Source organism: Neomonachus schauinslandi, chromosome 11 (assembly GCF_002201575.2).
Source record: "Neomonachus schauinslandi chromosome 11, ASM220157v2, whole genome shotgun sequence".
NCBI lineage: Eukaryota > Metazoa > Chordata > Mammalia > Carnivora > Phocidae > Neomonachus > Neomonachus schauinslandi.
In genome coordinates, this window is record NC_058413.1 from 55,354,261 (window position 1) to 55,371,017 (window position 16,757).

The 16,757-nt window shown below is 46.6% G+C and overlaps 1 protein-coding gene across 2 annotated transcripts in view; it reads left to right on the forward strand.

The window, feature by feature from the left end:
- Nucleotides 1-3,877, forward strand: part of DGAT2 (diacylglycerol O-acyltransferase 2) — a 30,977-nt gene extending 27,100 nt beyond the window's left edge. For both annotated transcript variants that reach the window (XM_021704675.1, XM_021704676.1), the window contains exons 6-8: nt 363-537; nt 937-1,139; nt 2,709-3,877. In XM_021704675.1, coding sequence (XP_021560350.1) covers nt 363-537; nt 937-1,139; nt 2,709-2,863 — 533 coding nt within the window. In that variant the 3' untranslated portion in view covers nt 2,864-3,877. The remainder of the gene's footprint in view (nt 1-362; nt 538-936; nt 1,140-2,708) is intronic.
- The last annotated feature ends 12,880 nt before the right edge of the window (nt 3,878-16,757 follow it).

Below are 16,757 nucleotides of genomic sequence, written 5' to 3' on the forward strand. Positions count from 1 at the left end.
GCTGCCCTTTGCACACCCGAATCACTGTCAGTGGCTCTGTCCTACCCACCTGTTGTGACCCCTGCCGCCCCGATTCGTCGGGCTCCCCAGCACCTAGCAACAGCCTGCTGAGCTAGGACCTCAAGGAATGTTTGCCAAATGAACGAGTTCCCTAAACAACCTCATATCGTTATCCCCGTTTTACAGATAAGCAAGCCCAGGCTCTGAAAAAGAAATAGCTTAGGCAGGGCCCTATAACTTCTAGCGGCTGGCTTAGATCTGGAGCCCAAGGCCAGGGCTCTCTCTGTCCATGCCTGGCTGTACGCAGGGGGTAGGGAGTGCCTTTATGGGCAGCCCTGATTCTGTGTCCCTCTCCCTGCCAGGCATCTGCCCTGTGAACAGGGACACCATCGACTACTTGCTTTCAAAGAATGGGAGTGGCAACGCCATCATCATCGTAGTGGGGGGCGCGGCCGAGTCCCTGAGCTCCATGCCTGGCAAGAACGCGGTCACCCTGCGCAATCGCAAGGGCTTTGTAAAACTGGCCCTACGCCACGGGTAAGTGCCCCCCCACGCGCGTGCACACACGCACACACACGCACGCACCACAGCTTGCACTGCACGCACAGCCCTCCGAAGCTTTGTTTGGCCCCAACAGAGCAACTCCTCGGCTCCTGGAGGCAAGGCCCAGACCCCAGGAAGGCATGGATGAGAGTTTGCCATCCTGTGGGAGGGGGGAGGTCGGCGGCCAGAGCTGCAGAGCAAGTTTGCCCAAGCGTAGCCCGAGGGTCTAAGTGGAGCAGAAATGCCACCTGCGCTCCCCAGGCCCTTGCAGACAGGCCGAGAGGCCAGGCTCCCGTGCGGGACTGTGTGCCCTCAGGCCAACACGTGTCCTGCTGCTAGGAGAGCAGGAGGCCGGCAGTTAGGGTGTGAGGGACTCTGGCTTCTCCCTTCCAGAGCGGACCTGGTTCCCACCTACTCCTTCGGGGAGAATGAAGTATACAAGCAGGTGATCTTTGAGGAGGGCTCCTGGGGCCGATGGGTCCAGAAGAAGTTCCAGAAGTACATTGGCTTTGCCCCGTGCATCTTCCATGGCCGAGGCCTCTTCTCCTCTGACACCTGGGGGCTGGTGCCCTACTCCAAGCCCATCACCACCGTCGGTGAGCTTCCCCTGCCTGCAGCCCCTGAGCTTGGGGTCCCCCACTGCTAGTTTGTGGTGGAGTTAGGATTCACATCCAGGCTATGTGGTTCTGATGTCCACGCTCTAAACCTTGTAGATGCGGACATGTTTGGGCGCTGATGGGGATGGCGAGTGGGGGTGGGGAGTGGGCGGTGGAGAATTAGTTCCATTGCTATGAGCCAAGCAGTGCCAGGTGAGAAAACAAGACTCGGCAGTCTGTGTGTGCAGAGCCCGGAGTCTATGCGGGAAGACCAGGAAGACCAGTCTGTGGAGCAAAGACCGGGAGGGGGTGTGAGGGGAATGTGCAGGGTGCTCTGGGGCCTTATAGCGGACCCCAGGGAAGAGGTGACTCTTACACCTCTAGCTGAAGAGGAATTATCTAGCAAAAGAGACGAGGAGGAGAGATTTGTCGGAAACATGAGCCTGAGTGGACTTGCACAGCAAAACTGTATAGATTTTTGAGGAACAGAAAGAAAAACATCAACATGACTGGACCATAGGCCTCTGAGAACTAGCAAAAAACTGGCTGCGTTTGTCCCTCAGTTGTGTTGTTCTGGGTGTGTGTGTGTGTGTGTGTGTGTGTGTGTGTGGTTCACAAGCCAGAGATCACACAGAAGTATGTAGGCCACCAGCCGTGGACTTTCGGGGTCAAAGCTCACATAGATGCTTTGAGGTATCAGGGTCAGGTGTTTTGCTTTGGATTTCTACAAAGACTAGCTTCTTGCATCTGAGGTCCCAGACCCAGACGCACTGTCTGCTCTCGTTACACAGGCCTACATTACCAGGCCTGATCGCTCTGAGGCAGCAGGGACACTTCCATGCGCAGGTGTGGCTGGAGAGGGACAGGCTCCCGTGGGCAGTGGGAATGAGTTTGCGCTTCACCTTAAGAATGGAGAGCTGCTTGAGGACTGCGGGGAGGAAAGTTCAGAACTGCACTTTAAAGTGATTCTTGGGGCTGCTGGATAGCCAATGGGTTACAAAGGTCAAAACAGAAGCCCCCGAAAGTGCAGATGCCTCTCTGGCAGCCACGGGGGACTGAGGGAATGGCCGTGGAAAGGGCAAGAACTGGGGAGAAATTTCCAAAATGTCTTTGCCAGGGCTTCGGGATGAGTTGGGTGTGAAGCTGCAGGAAGTAAAGCAATGCATGTGTGTATGAATGTTGCACCCCTCCTCCCTTACCACACTTTTCAAAGCATGCCACGTGATCCTCAGCAAAGCCCAAGAGGAAGGATCCCATGGGACAGGTGAGGCAACTGAGGCTCAGTGAGGCAATGTGACTTGCCCAGAGCGGGGCGAGAGCAACGCCATTACTTGCTCCCACAGCTCTCCCAGGAGCTTCCAGTCGAGTGAGTGGGTGCAGCCAATGTTGATCCCACCCGCTGCTTAGTGGCCGTGGGCCCTGGGGCAGGTCCCTTCCATGCCCTGGGCCCTCCTCGTCTGTCAGGATGGCACGTAGCGCAGGGTCACTGCCATCAACATCGTGGTAGACTCTCAGGGAGGGTGGACCGAGTGGGCTGACTAACCAGAGACCTCTGCCCCATCCTTGCAGTGGGTGAGCCCATCACCATCCCCAAGCTGGAGCACCCAACCCAGCAGGACATAGACCTGTACCACACCATGTACATGGAGGCCCTGGTGAAGCTCTTCGACAAGCACAAGACCAAGTTTGGCCTCCCGGAGACCGAGGTTCTGGAGGTGAACTGAGCCCACCACTGGGGGCCAGCTCCTGGGAGGAATCAGCTACAAATCGTTTTCTACCAAGTTCTCAAATGCTTTTTTGTTCTGTAAATTTGGAAGCGTCATGGGTGTCTGTGGGTTATTTAAAAGAAATTATAATAATTTTGTTAAACCATTACAAATGTTAGGTCTTTTTTAAGAAGGAAAAAATGAATATTGCAAACTCTTCCACTTCCAACTTGTCCTGCTCTGGGTGATGGCTACCACATCTGGGCCTTCACAGTCTCTCAACCAACCCTTCTTCCTTTCCCAAAATTACAGAGAAAACTCAGTCCTGGTTAACTGGGAAAGAAGGACAGCCATTTGTGGCTCAGGCTGGTTAGATTATTTGCTTTTTCCCACTGCGGGATGAGGGGCAGAAGCCACTTGTAATACAAACACCTCTATTCCAAACTACCTACCCCGCACTTAACTGCAGGACTGGTCCCTTTTACCAAGGGGAAGACTTGGAGGGCACAATTGTCCCCATCTTGAAGAGTGCTGTGATGAGCATCTGGAATGCTCCAGCTTGAGTCTCGCCAGTCTTTTAAATCTAAGGCCTCCAGAGCAGGAATGGGGGTGGGAATGACCCCGTGCCCAGATGCACCACTTCCGGGATTATTCAGCCACCATGTCTGGTTGGAGTGACTGGTCCTCCACAGGGTGCTGGCATGGACCCAGAACGACCCGGACTTGGCCTGAATCACATACTTCCCCCATGGCCTCAACTTGTTTAACCCATACCCCCAAGTGTGGGTGTGAGGAAAGGGTCCTTCTTCCTGTTCACAGAGGGGCCTGGCCTTCTGAGCAGCAGATTGGTTTCAGGTCAGGAGGCCCCTGAACCCAAGCCTCACATATTTGTGCCTTTCTGAGAGGGTAGGGACCAGGGAAGAAATCCAGGCCCTCCTCTGTGCGTTCTGTTTTCTTTTGATGAGATTATTGTACCATGTCAGACTTTTGTATTTTCCAAAACGAATAAATAAAAACGAGAGTCCTCTGTGAGTTACTGCTGGGGCTACATCTGTATCTTGCCACTGACACTTGGGAAAACCAGGGCCCCATCTGGGCTGCCTGCCAAGCCTTCCCCCTTGCTCATAGGGCTACATGACCCTGTGTGGTGTACTGGTTATCTAGTGTTGTGTGACGAATTCCTCCAGAATGTCGTGGCTTCAAACAACATGGTGTCCACCACACAATCTGAGGGTCGGTAGTTGAGGTGCAGCTTCTACTTCAGGGGCTCACACAAGGCCACAGTCAGGGTGTCGGCTGGGCTGCAGTCATCCTAAGGCTTGACTGGGGGAAGCTCCACTTCCAAGGTCATCCATGTGGTTGCTCCCAGGGTTCACTTCCTCACTGGCTATTGACCAGAGGCCACTCTTAGTTGCATACCACGTGGGATTTTCCATGGAGTAGCTCACAACGTGGCAGCTGGCTTCATCAGAGAGAGTAAGCAGGAAGAGCCAGAAAGAGTGTGCAAGGTGCAAGTCACATTATTTTATAACTTAAATCTCAGATGTGATCTGCCATATTCTCCCCATTAGATGCAAGCTACTAGGTCCAGCTCACACTCAAGAGGAGTATACACTGAGTGAAAATCTGGAGGCAGGGGTCCTTGGAGCCCCCTCATGGCTGGCTACTACATGTGTAAGGGTTTCTGTCCTATATGTAGGTAAGGGCTATGGTCCTGAGATGACTGAGCTGGAAGCGTCCTCCATGGATCACTCAAGCCATGTTGTTTGCCCCTGGCTTCAGTTACACCACAAAGAGGGAGAGCTCTTCCAGTGTCACTGTAGTGATTTCAGGCCACACCTAGGTCTCACAAGATGGCACCTCTCTCTGTTCGAATTCCGTTCAACGAGTACTAAGCAGCTGGGAACCCCTGCTAGCTGAGGCCAAATGACTTCATTCCAACTGCCTAAGTGCCCACCCTTGCCATTCATTCAACCGCTTCGAGGACCACTCCTCTGGGCATCCAACGTGGGGTGCCTCATTGAGCTGGGACCTCTTGAAGGGTGACTGGAAGTTTGCCAGGGAGGAAATGAAGGGCAGAGTAGCAAGCAGGTGCAAAGACCGGGGAGACGGCACTGCCGCGTTGAAGGAGGAGGTGTTTGTAGATAGGTCTGCAGTGGGGCTTGGCTTGGTAGGTTGGGAGGGTTGACTTCTCCAGAGTTCCTAGATGGGCGGGAGGGCAGGCAGCAACAGGAGGTACCCTGGAGGGGCCTCAGGTGCACAGAGCTCCAGTAGAGGACAGATATTTCCTTTAGGATGGAGGAAAGGCCTGTTTTTTGATGACAGTCTCAGCCCCTTTCCAGCCCCATCTGAGGTTAGCCATGACCCTCAGCCTCTGGCTCCAGGCTAAGCCCTGGCCCTAACCTAGACCACCTCACAAAGGTAGGCCCTTATTCTCAGCATTAAGTTTGTGAAAATTGAACACCTACTGTGCGCAAGGGAGCTCCACCATCTCTGCCTACGAACAGCAACAATCAGCAGGCCCCCAAATCCCAGAGGGGGACCTCACCTAGGACAATGTACCTCTAGCAGCAGCCTGCTCTAAGCAATGGGTGGGGGGCTCTAGGTAAATGCTGTGAACATTGCCTCTGATGGAGAGTTGTTACCTCGGGAAAGGGAACAGGATCCTCCTTTTCCAGATGACCATCTGCTTTTGGCCCGCGGAGGTGGGGCTGTAGTCCCAGCCTGGACGTTGATAATTCCATGATTCTACTTGTGGTTCACAGATATGGCCACTAGAGGGCACTGGGGCTAGTTCTGAGGCAAATGTCCCACAGGGGCCTGGGGTTTCTCTTCTCCTTGTGGCATTTCAGCAGTCTGACCCTGGCCTAGAAACTAGAGAGAGTAAAACTGACTCACAAATGCCCAGAGCTAACCAGGAACTCTTCTTTTTCCAGGGTCTTAAGGTAGAAAGTTAAGAGATCTTTTTTCTTTTTTCTTTTTTAGTATGTTTGCATCTATAAGATTCTCTCTCAAACTGCTTTTGCCACATCCCATAGGTTTTGGTATCTTGTGTTCTTATTACATTCATCCTAAAGTTTTTCCTAATTTCTCTTCTGATTTTTCCATTGACCCTTCCGGTTACTTAAGAGAATGTTGCTCAATTTACACATATTTACTATTATCCCAAGTTTTCTTCTGTCATTTATTTCGAATTTTATTTCAGAGAACATACTTTGTATGATTTCAATCTCTTTAAATTTACTGAGACTTCTCTTATGACCTAATAGATGGTCTGTACTAGAGAATGTTCCATGTGCATTTGAGAAAAATGTGTATTCTGCTCCTGCTGTTGAAGTGTTTTCTAAATACTATTAGTGTTACAGTAGTAGTATTTTCCAGATGTCTATAATTAGGTCAAGTTGGTCCATAGGGTTGTTCAAGTCTCCTGTTTCCTTGCTGATCTTGTTGATCGTCTGCCTAGTCTTTCTATTCTTTATTGAAAACGGGGTTTTGAAGCCTCCAACTATTATGGTTACATTGTTTATTTTTCCCTTCAATTCTGTAAGTTTTGCTTCCTATATTTTGGGAGTCTGCTGTTATGTATGTATATGTCCATAATTGTTAAATCTTCTTGATGGAGTCACCTTTTTATCATTATAAAATGCCCTTGGTCTCTAGTGACAATTTTTGTCTTAAAATCTATTTTAGGGGCGCCTGGGTGGCTCAGTCGTTGAGCGTCTGCCTTCGGCTCAGGTCATGATCCCAGGGTCCTGGGATCAAGCCCCGCATCGGGCTCCCTACTCGGCGGGAAGCCTGCTTCTCCCTCTCCCACTCCCCCTGCTTGTGTTTCCTCTCTCGCTGTGTCTCTCTCTGTCAAATAAATAAATAAAATCTTAAAAAAAAAAATCTATTTTATTTAGCCTATAGACATATAGCCACCCCAGCTTTCTTTTAGTTACTGCTTACATGGAACATCTTCTTCCATCCTTTTCCTTTCAACCTATTTGTGTCTTTGAATATGAAGTGTATCTTTTGTAGGCAGAATAGTGTTGGATCTTTTTTCCTTTCATCCATACTTCTACTTTCTGCCTTTCTCATTGGAGTGTTAAGTCTATTTACATTTAATATAATTACTGATAAGGTAGGATTTACATGTGCCATTTTGCCATTTTCTTTTCTTTTTTTTTTTTTAAAGGTTTTATTTATTTATCTGAGAGAGAGAATGGGAGACAGAGAGCATGAGAGGGGGAGGGTCAGAGGGAGAAGCAGACCCCCCGCCGAGCAGGGAGCCCGATGCGGGACTCGATCCCGGGACTCCAGGATCATGACCTGAGCCGCTTAACCAACTGAGCCACCCAGGTGCCCCCATTTTGCCATTTTCTTATGTCTTTCTTGTTCCTCTCCCTCCATTCCTGATGCCTTTTCTGTTAAATGTGTATTTTTTAATACGCTGCTTTAATTCCCTTGTTGTTTCTTTTGCTGTATGTTTTTAAGTTATTTTCTTAGTGGTTACCCTGGAGATTAAAATTCACATCTTAATTTAAAACAGTCTCATTCAGATTAATAAGAACTTAATTTCTCCATCTTTTGGCAGGCTGGCCTGAGAGGAAAAAAGAGCAGGCCACACATAGGAATGATGTGGCAGACTGAATAGTGGCCTACAACGTGATATGTACATACCTTAAACCTTGTAATCAGTGAAGGAATGTGACTTTATTTGGAAAAAGGGCCTTTGTAGATATAATTAGGTCAAGGATCTCAAAATGAGATAATCTTAGATTATGTAGGTGGGCTCCAAATCCAATGACAAGTGTCCTTCTAGGAGAAAGACAGACACAGGGAAAAGGGGAGAGGGCCATGTGGAGGAGGCAGCCCCAGCATACCACGGCCACCAGCAACCAGAAGAGGGAGGAAGGATTTTCCCCTAGAGTCTGAGGGAGCAAAGGCTTCCCAACGCCTTGATTTTGGATTTCTGGCATGCAGAACTGGGGCAGAATGAATTTCTGTTTTAAGTCAGCTAGTTTATGGCTTGACCTACTACAAACAGTGACCTTCAATATGTTTGTATCACCTAATAGAGGAGTTGTACCTATGGATGGCAGAGTTTGGTCTTCTCATCAATAAAATATTGAACAACATGGGTTTGAACTGCCCAGGTCCACTTACACAGAGATTGGTTTTGATAACTGCGAAACAGTGCTACCATAGTGTATTTTCTTTTTTTTATAGTGTATTTTCTCTTATGATTTTCTTTTCTCTAGCTTTCTTGTAAATACACAGAATATAATACAAATAACATACAGGGACGCCTGGGTGGCTCAGTCAGTTAAGCGTCTGCCTTCAACTCAGGTCATGATCCCGGGGTCCTGGGATCGAGTCCTGCATCAGGCTTCCTGCTCAGCGGGGAGTCTGCTTCTCCCTCTGTCTGCCGCTCCCCCTGCTTGTGCTCTCTCTCTCTCTCTGACAAATAAATAAATACAATCTTTAAAAAAACAAAACAAGGGGCACCTGGGTGGCTCAGTTGGTTAAGCGACTGCCTTCGGCTCAGGTCATGATCCCAGGGTCCTGGGATCGAGTCCCACATCGGGCTCCCAGCTCAGCGGGGAGCCTGCTTCTCCCTCTGACCCTCTCCTCTCTCATGCTGTTTCTCTCTTGCTCGCTCTCTAATAAATAAATAAATAAAATCTTTAAAAAAAACAAAACAAAACCCAAATAACGTACAAAATACCGTTAACTGTTATCGGTAAGGCTTCTGGTCAAGAGGAGGCTATTAGTAGCTAAGTTTTGGGCGAGTCAAAATTATACTCGAATTTTCAATTGTGTGTGGTGGGGGGTTAGCATCCCTAACCCCCATGTTTAAGAGTCAACTGTATTTCACTTTTCTTTACATGGAGCAGGCTGCAGTTTTAGAAGGCACTTTTTCCTGATACTTCTGAGAGGTGGAAGAAATTCCCCTGTAATGGTAATGAATAGGATCACTAGGAGAAAATAGGAATTCCCCCCACCCCTTGGCTTCAACCATAATTTTTATAACAAATCTCTGTCGCATATGTATTCCAAACTTCCTTTTTTCACAATCCTGTTTCCCTTCCTTGTAAACTCTTTTTCAAGATATTTTCCACCACTTCCTGCTTAGGGAGTTTTGCTTTGTGTATCTTCATCTAACATTTGTGTCATGCATACACACAATTTTATCTCCTACATTTTTTACATAACACTGAATTGCATTGGCACACATTTAGTAAGTTCCTTTTCTCAGTGCTAAAATATCAACAATTTTTGAGATTTTTAATTTTGATGAAAATTGATACAGAATATGTTTTCTCTAAACACAAAAGATATATTTTTAACGTGTAGGATATAAAAATGTATTCTGAAAATAAATATGACTTCACTGTATAAATAAAATTTGGGGCCTCAGGCTGGCTCAGTCGGTAGAGCACGTGACTCTTGATCTCAGGGTCGTGAGTTCAAGCTCCATCCACGCTGGCATAGAGCTTGCTTTGAAAAAAAAACGCTCTAACACTGCTTCACTACAGGCAGTAAAATGCTGGGTTGATAACACTGGAGTAAGACTGCTTCCAGGTCCCAGCCCTAATGCGGAGGGAGGGTGCTGAAGGTTTCAACCTTCTAATCAGGGTTGGTTTCCCTGGCAACCAGCCCCCAACCTTAAATTATCTGGGGCTTTCCAAATGTCAACTCATTAACATAAACTCAGATGTACTTGAAAGGGACTTGTTATGGAAACAAAAGATATTCATTTCCCTCTCTGAAGCTTTCAGGAACTGAGGGCAAAACTAAATATAACAGAAGATGCCCCATGCTACCTCCTGCGTGTTCTCTCTCTCTCTCTCTCTCTTTCTCTCGAATAAATAAATCTTAAAAAAAAAAAAAGCCCCTATGGCTCTTATATAGGAAATTACAGGAGTTTTGGGAGCTATGTGCTAGGAACAGTGAACAAACACCAAATACCGGGCACCTGCGTGGCTCAGTTGGTTAAGCATCTGCCTTCGGCTCCAGTCGTGATCCCAGGGTCCTGGGATCGAGTCCTGCATGGGGCTCCCTGCTCAGCGGGGAGCCTGCTTCTCCCTTTCCTCCCTGCCCTCTGTCACCATCTCTGTCTCTCTCAAATAAATAAATAAATAAAATCTTTAAAAAAAAACCCCAAAGACCAAGTATCTATTACTTACTATAAATCACAGTATCACACTCCTTTTCTCTGAAACAGTTCCTCTCTCTCCTTGACTGTCATGACCTTGACAGCCTTAGAGATTATGGGTCTAGTATTCTGTAGAACACTAGTTTTGTTATGTCTCATTTTTCCTTATGATTGACTCTAACTATCCATCTTTAGCTGAAATATCGCAGAAGTAATGATGGACTCTACTTACCGCATCCTAGCAGGTAGTCATGATTTCAATTTATCCTACTGGGTGATGCTCACTTGATCACTTGATTAAGGTGGGAACTGTCAAGCTTCTACGTTGTAAAGTTACTCTTTCTCCATACTTTGAAAATCTCTTTCCCCGCCTTTTTATATCAATAAAGACTCATGGATCCCTATTTTATTCAGTGGGCTATCTGCTATTCTATCATTATTTATCCTGATGTAAAAACTGCTCCAGATTTGGCCAGTGGGAGACTCATCGAACTGCCTTCTGTGTTCTTTTGACATATCTCCCTTTTTTGGCAGGGAGAGGAGTACTTCCTTACTTTCTGACACGACTAGACGTCCTATGATCGATCATCTTGTACTTTTTCTGGCCCACTCCTGGGAGTCAGCCATTTCTTCAGAGAATCTTGATTCCTCTTAGTGGAAGATGATATTTAGAAACCAAGATCTGGGCAATTATGTTCTATCACCACAGAGTTCATCCAAGTTCCTTCTCTTCCTATATTTGCAACTCCTTTTTCTGATGGAAACTGGCACCCATCAATCAGACAACAAAAAGAAATAAAAGGCATCCAAATTGGCAAAGAAGAAGTCAAACTCTCACTCTTTGCAGATGTTATGATACTTTATGTGGAAAACCCAAAAGACTCTGCCCCCAAACTGCTAGAACTCATACAGGAATTCAGTCAAGTGGCAGAATATAAAATCAATGCACAGAAATCAGTGGCATTTCTATACACAAACAACAAGACAAAAGAAAGAGAAATTAAGGAGTCGATCCTATTTACAATTGCACCCAAAACCACAAGATACCTAGGAATAAATCTAACCAAAGAGGCAAAGAATCTGTACTCAAAAAACTATAGAACACTCATCAAAGAAATTGAGGAAAACACAAAGAAATGGAAAAATGTTCCATGCTCATGGACTGGAAGAACAAATATTGTGAAAATGTCAATGCTACCTATAGCAATCTACACATTTAATGCAATCCCTATCAAAATAATATCCACTTTTTTCAAAGAAATGGAACAAATAATCCTAAAATTTGTATGGAACCAGAACTCGAATAGCCAGAGGAATGTTGAAAAAGAAAAGCAAAGCTGGTGGCATCACATTTATGGACTTTGAGCTCTATTACAAAGCTATCATCATCAAGACAGTATGGTACTGGCACAAAAACAGACACATAGATCAACGGAACAGAAGAGAGAGCCCAGAAATGGACCCTCAAGTCTATGGTCAACTCATCTTCGACAAAGCAGGAAAGAATGTCCAATGGAAAAAAGACAGTCTCTTCAACAAATGGTGTTGGGAAAATTGGACAGCCACATGCAGAAGAATGAAACTGGACCATTTCCTTACACCACACACAAAAATAGACTCAAAATGGTTGAAAGACCTAAGTGTGAGACAGGAGTCCGTCAAAATCCTAAAGGAGAACACAGGCAGCAACCTCTTCGACCTCAGCTGCAACAACGGGTAAATGGATAAAGAAGAAGTGGTATATATATACAATGGAATATTATGCAGCCATCAAAAGGAATGAAATCTTGCCATTTGCAACGACGTGGATGGAACTGGGGGGTATTATGCTGAGCAAAATAAGTCAGAGAAAGACAAGTATCATATGATCTCACTGATATGAGGAATTCTTAGTCTCGGGAAACAAACTGATGGTCCTAGAGGGGAGGGGGTTGGGGGGATGGGTTTGCCTGGTGATGGGTATTAAAGAGGGCATGTACTGAATGGAGCACTGGATGTTATATGCAAACAATGAATCATGGAACACTACATCAAAACTAATGATGTAATGTATGGTGATTAACATAACATAATAAAATTTTTAAAATGCAAAAAAAAAAAAAAAAGGATGAAAGACCTCAATGTGAGACAGGAATCCATCAGAATCCTAGAAGAGAACACAGGCAGCAACCTCTTTGACTTCAGCTGCAGCAACTTCTTCCTAGAAACATCGCCAAAGGCAAGGGAGGCAAGGGCAAAAATGAACTATTGGGACTTCATCAAGATAAAAAGCTTTTGCACAGCAAAAGAAACAGTAAACAAAACCAAAAGACAACCGACAGAATGGGAGAAGATATTTGCAAATTACATATCAGATAAAGGGCTAGTATCCAAAATCTATAAAGAACTTATCAAACTCAACACCCAAAGAACAAATGTCCAATCAAGAAATGGGCAGAAGACATGAACAGACGTTTTTCCAAAGAAGACATCCAAATGGCCAACAGACACATGAAAAAGTACTCAACATCGCTCGGCATCAGGGAAATCCAAATCAAAACCTCTGTTTCTTTTCTTTCTTTCTTTTTTTTTTTTAAAGATTTTATTTATTTATTTGACAGAGAGAGAGACAGCGAGAGCAGGAACACAGGCAGGGGGAGTGGGAGAGGGAGAAGCAGGCTTCCTGCGGGGCAGGGAGCCCGATGTGGGGACTCGATCCCAGGACCCTGGGATCATGACCTGAGCCGAAGGCAGACGCTTAACGACTGAGCCACCCAGGCGCCCTCCAAATCAAAACTTCAATGAGATACCACCTCACACCAGTCAGAATGGCTAAAATTAACAAGTCAGGAAACGACAGATGTTGGCGGGGATGCGGAGAAAGGGGAACCCTCCTACGCTGTTGGTGGGAATGCAAGCTGGTGTGACCACTCTGGAAAACAGTATGGAGGTTCCTCAAAAAGTTGAAAATAGATCTACCATACGATCCAGCAATTGCACTGCTGGGTATTTACCCCAAAGATACAAATGTAAGGACCCAAAGGGGTACGTGCACCCCGATGTTTATAGCAGCAATGTCCACAATAGCCAAATTGTGGAAAGAGCCAAGATGTCCATCAACAGATGAATGGATAAAGAAGAAGTGGTATATATATACAATGGAATATTATGCAACCATCAAAAAACCGAAATCTTGCCATTTGCAATGACGTGGATGGAACTAGAGGGTATTATGCTAAGCCAATCAGAGAAAGACAAGTATCATATGATCTCACTGATATGAGGAATTCTTAATCTCAGGAAACAAACTGAGGGTTACTGGAGTGGTGGGGGGTGGGAGGGATGGGGTGGCTGAGTGATAGACATTGGGGAGGGTATGTGCTATGGTGAGTGCTGTGAATTGTGTTAAGACTGATGAATCACAGACCTGTACCTCTGAAACAAATAATACATTATATGTTAAAAAAAAAAAAATAGTAGGAAAGGAAAAATGAAGAGGGGAAATCGGAGGGGGAGACAAACCATGAGAGACTATGGACTCTGAGAAACTGAGGGTTGTAGAGGGGAGGGGGGTGGGGGATGGGTTAGCCTGGTGATGGGTATTAAAGAGGGCACATATTGAATGGAGCACTGGATGTTATACGCAAACAATGAATCATGGAACACTACATCAAAAACTAATGATGTAGGGCGCCTGGGTGGCTCAGATGGTTAAGCGTCTGCCTTCGGCTCAGGTCATGATCCCAGGGTCCTGGGATCGAGTCCCGCATCGGGCTCCCTGCTAGGTGGGGAGCCTGCTTCTCCCTCTGCCTCTCTCTCTCTGTCTCTAATGAATAAATAAATAAAATCTTTAAAAAAAAAAAAACAAAAAACTAATGATGTAATGTATGGTGACTAATATAACATAATAAAATAAAATAAAATAAAAAGAAACTGGCACCCATTATCCTTAATATATTTATTTATTTGATCAATCCCTCTGTACATAACCTATCTTCCATTGTCACCATTTTGTCCTCCAACCATGAACCCAATACTGACACTCTCCTCATCTAGGCTAGCTTCACCGGATGTGACCTAAGCAGTTGCCCCAGGCCTGGTGCTTAGAAAGGCCCCATGCTTGATTTAATGCTGTTCCTTCTTAGCACTCTTAATAATTTTGAACATGGGACTCTGCATTTTCATTTTACACTAGGCCCCACTAATTATGGAGCCAATCCTCACCTAGCCCTGCTTCAGCTCTGACATCTTGCTTTAGGCTGGCCTCCCAGTGGATATCCTGTTCACCTACTCTGGTCTATCCCTAGCCTTGTGCTAGGATCTCCTGCACTCACTGCTGGCCTTGTGTGGACACCCTCCTCACCTCACGCTGGTTCTGACTCCCTGCTCTGGGCCTGCTCCACACTACTCCCTCACCCCATGCTGATCTTGTTCTCAGCCCCACCCTAAGGGCTTTTGAACTGCATTATTTAGGAAGAGAACGAGAAAGAAAAACTGTGTAGAGAGTTTTAGCTTTTGGATTTTTTGCGGTTATACTTTGCTGTTGATGAAAGTAAGATTCTCGTTCTTTTGGGAAAATTCAGTCCTACATAGTGTATTCTACCTAATGCAGGCAGTGTGGTATGGGGGACAGAGCCCCCAGCCCAGGAAGCAAGAGACCTGGGTGCACAAGTCAATCTGCCACTAAGAACCATGTGACTTTGGGCAGCTCATTTCCATTTCCAGAGCTTTTTAGGCTTCTGTGAAACCGGGGCAATAATACCTACTTCACAGGGTCCTGTGGGGATTGTCCATGGTAATGTATGTAGAGTACTAGACAAATGTTAGTTCTCTCTAGCCCCCAGGGAACCCTGTTAGGGAGGGGAATGAATTTGCCTCAAATCCTGCAGCCAATTAGCTGCGGGCCCAGACCGTGTTTTTTCTGACCCCTGGCTCGGAGAAAGACTCAGACTCCCCACTCTGCAGCCAGCATGCCCATTCTCAGGAACCCTGTGAAATCACGCCTGCTTCCGGCGGGGAACGAGGGAAATCAGGTATCCGTTGAGCTGCTCTCTTCTCAGGAACTCAGCCGCATTTCTGTGTTCTAACTGTCCTCTAACTCAACGAAGCAATGTCACAATTTACTGTTGCCATTTTCACCACTCCCTCCCCCCTTGCATCTGCTCGTGACCAACTGCCAGAGTGACATTTTTATTTATTTATTTTAAGCAGGCTCCACGCCCAACATGGGGCCCAACATGGGGCTTATACTCAGTACCCTGAGATCGAGACCTGAGCGGAGATCAAGAGTCGGCTGCTCCACGGACTGAGCCACACAGGTGCCCCCAGAGTGATATTTTTTTTTTTAAGATTTTATTTATTTATTTGACAGAGAGAGACACAGCGAGAGAGGGAACACAAGCAGGGGGAATGGGAGAGGGAGAAGCAGGCTTCCTGGCGAGCAGGGAGTCCGATGCAGGGCTCCATTCCAGGACCCTGGGATCATGACCTGAGCCAAAGGCAGTCACTTAACCAACTGAGCCACCCAGGCACCCCCAGAGTGACGTTTTTAAAACATAAATCAGACCATGTAGCTCCCCTGCTTAAACCCTTCCGTGGTGGTCCACACACCTCAAGGTCAGATTCCCCTGGTCAGACTCCCCAGATCCCCAGGATCTGGACCCTGCCAGCATCATCGACTTCATTCTGTGCCATCAGAGCTGGACTAAAACTGCAGAAGCTCTAAGCACTGAAAAGACAATGCTGCTGCCGCTCTATAAAATGACAAATGAAAGCAACCCTAAAACTGTAAAAGAGATTGAAGGAGGTCTTTGATTTTATTTTTGAAATATCAGTTTCTTTCAAACACTGCTCTCCTCCCCCTCCTCCTCCTCCTCCATGCCGGCTGCCTCTTCTGCCTACTCCCGCCTCGCCTTCTCTTTCAGTTCCTTCAATGCTCCATGCTCCTTCTTCAGGCTCTTCTTTCTGCCCGAACTCTCCTCTTGCTCTCACTAGCCCCCTTTGTCCGGTTACCTCCCCCTCACCCTTTGGACCTCACTGTAAAAGGCAGTTCCCAAGGAAAGCTTTCTCTGGGGCTCCCACTAAATCAGCCCCATGGGTTAGATGTGCTTCTGTCGAATGCTTGTCATCCTGGCTGGCCCATGAATTCATAAACTCAGGTACCCACATTGGCACATTTATAGTCCATGACAGTGTGAAAACCACTGGAATTGAGGAAGAGCGCTGCTCCTGGGGGCAAGAAGCCTAAGTCTTTGTCTCAGCTTTGCTACAAACTTTCTGTGACCCTGGGCAAGCTCACCTCCTCTCTCTGGGGCTGTTTCCAGTGGGAGAGGTATGGAGGCTCCATGTCATCTAAACATTCCCTTACTCAAGCGTTTGTCCACTCATTCACTGATTTTATTCATTGGTGCGTTGAAGCTTCTGCAGCCTGCCCTCTGTGGGATTTGGATTGAAATGAAAAGCAAGAGTTCAAAGTAGAGAGCGTGAGACAAACACAAACCATATGACTAGGCACGCGGATACAGGTACTGAAGAGAGGTCAGGCAGCCACAGTGGGAGCCCAGAGAAGGTAGCCATTAGCCTACATCTAAGAAGCCTTTTTCAAAAAAGTGACCTTGGAGGGTTGAGAAAGGAGAAGGAGAAATGCTGCCCAGGGACCCACCTTTGTTGGGTGCAGGCTCTTTGCGGAATGGTCTCCTTGTTTTACAATTCTCACCTGGCTTTCTGCAAGAGTCTTGCTCTTCAAATCCTACCCCTTGAAACCTGCATCTCCAGGGCTGCCTGAGGATTTTT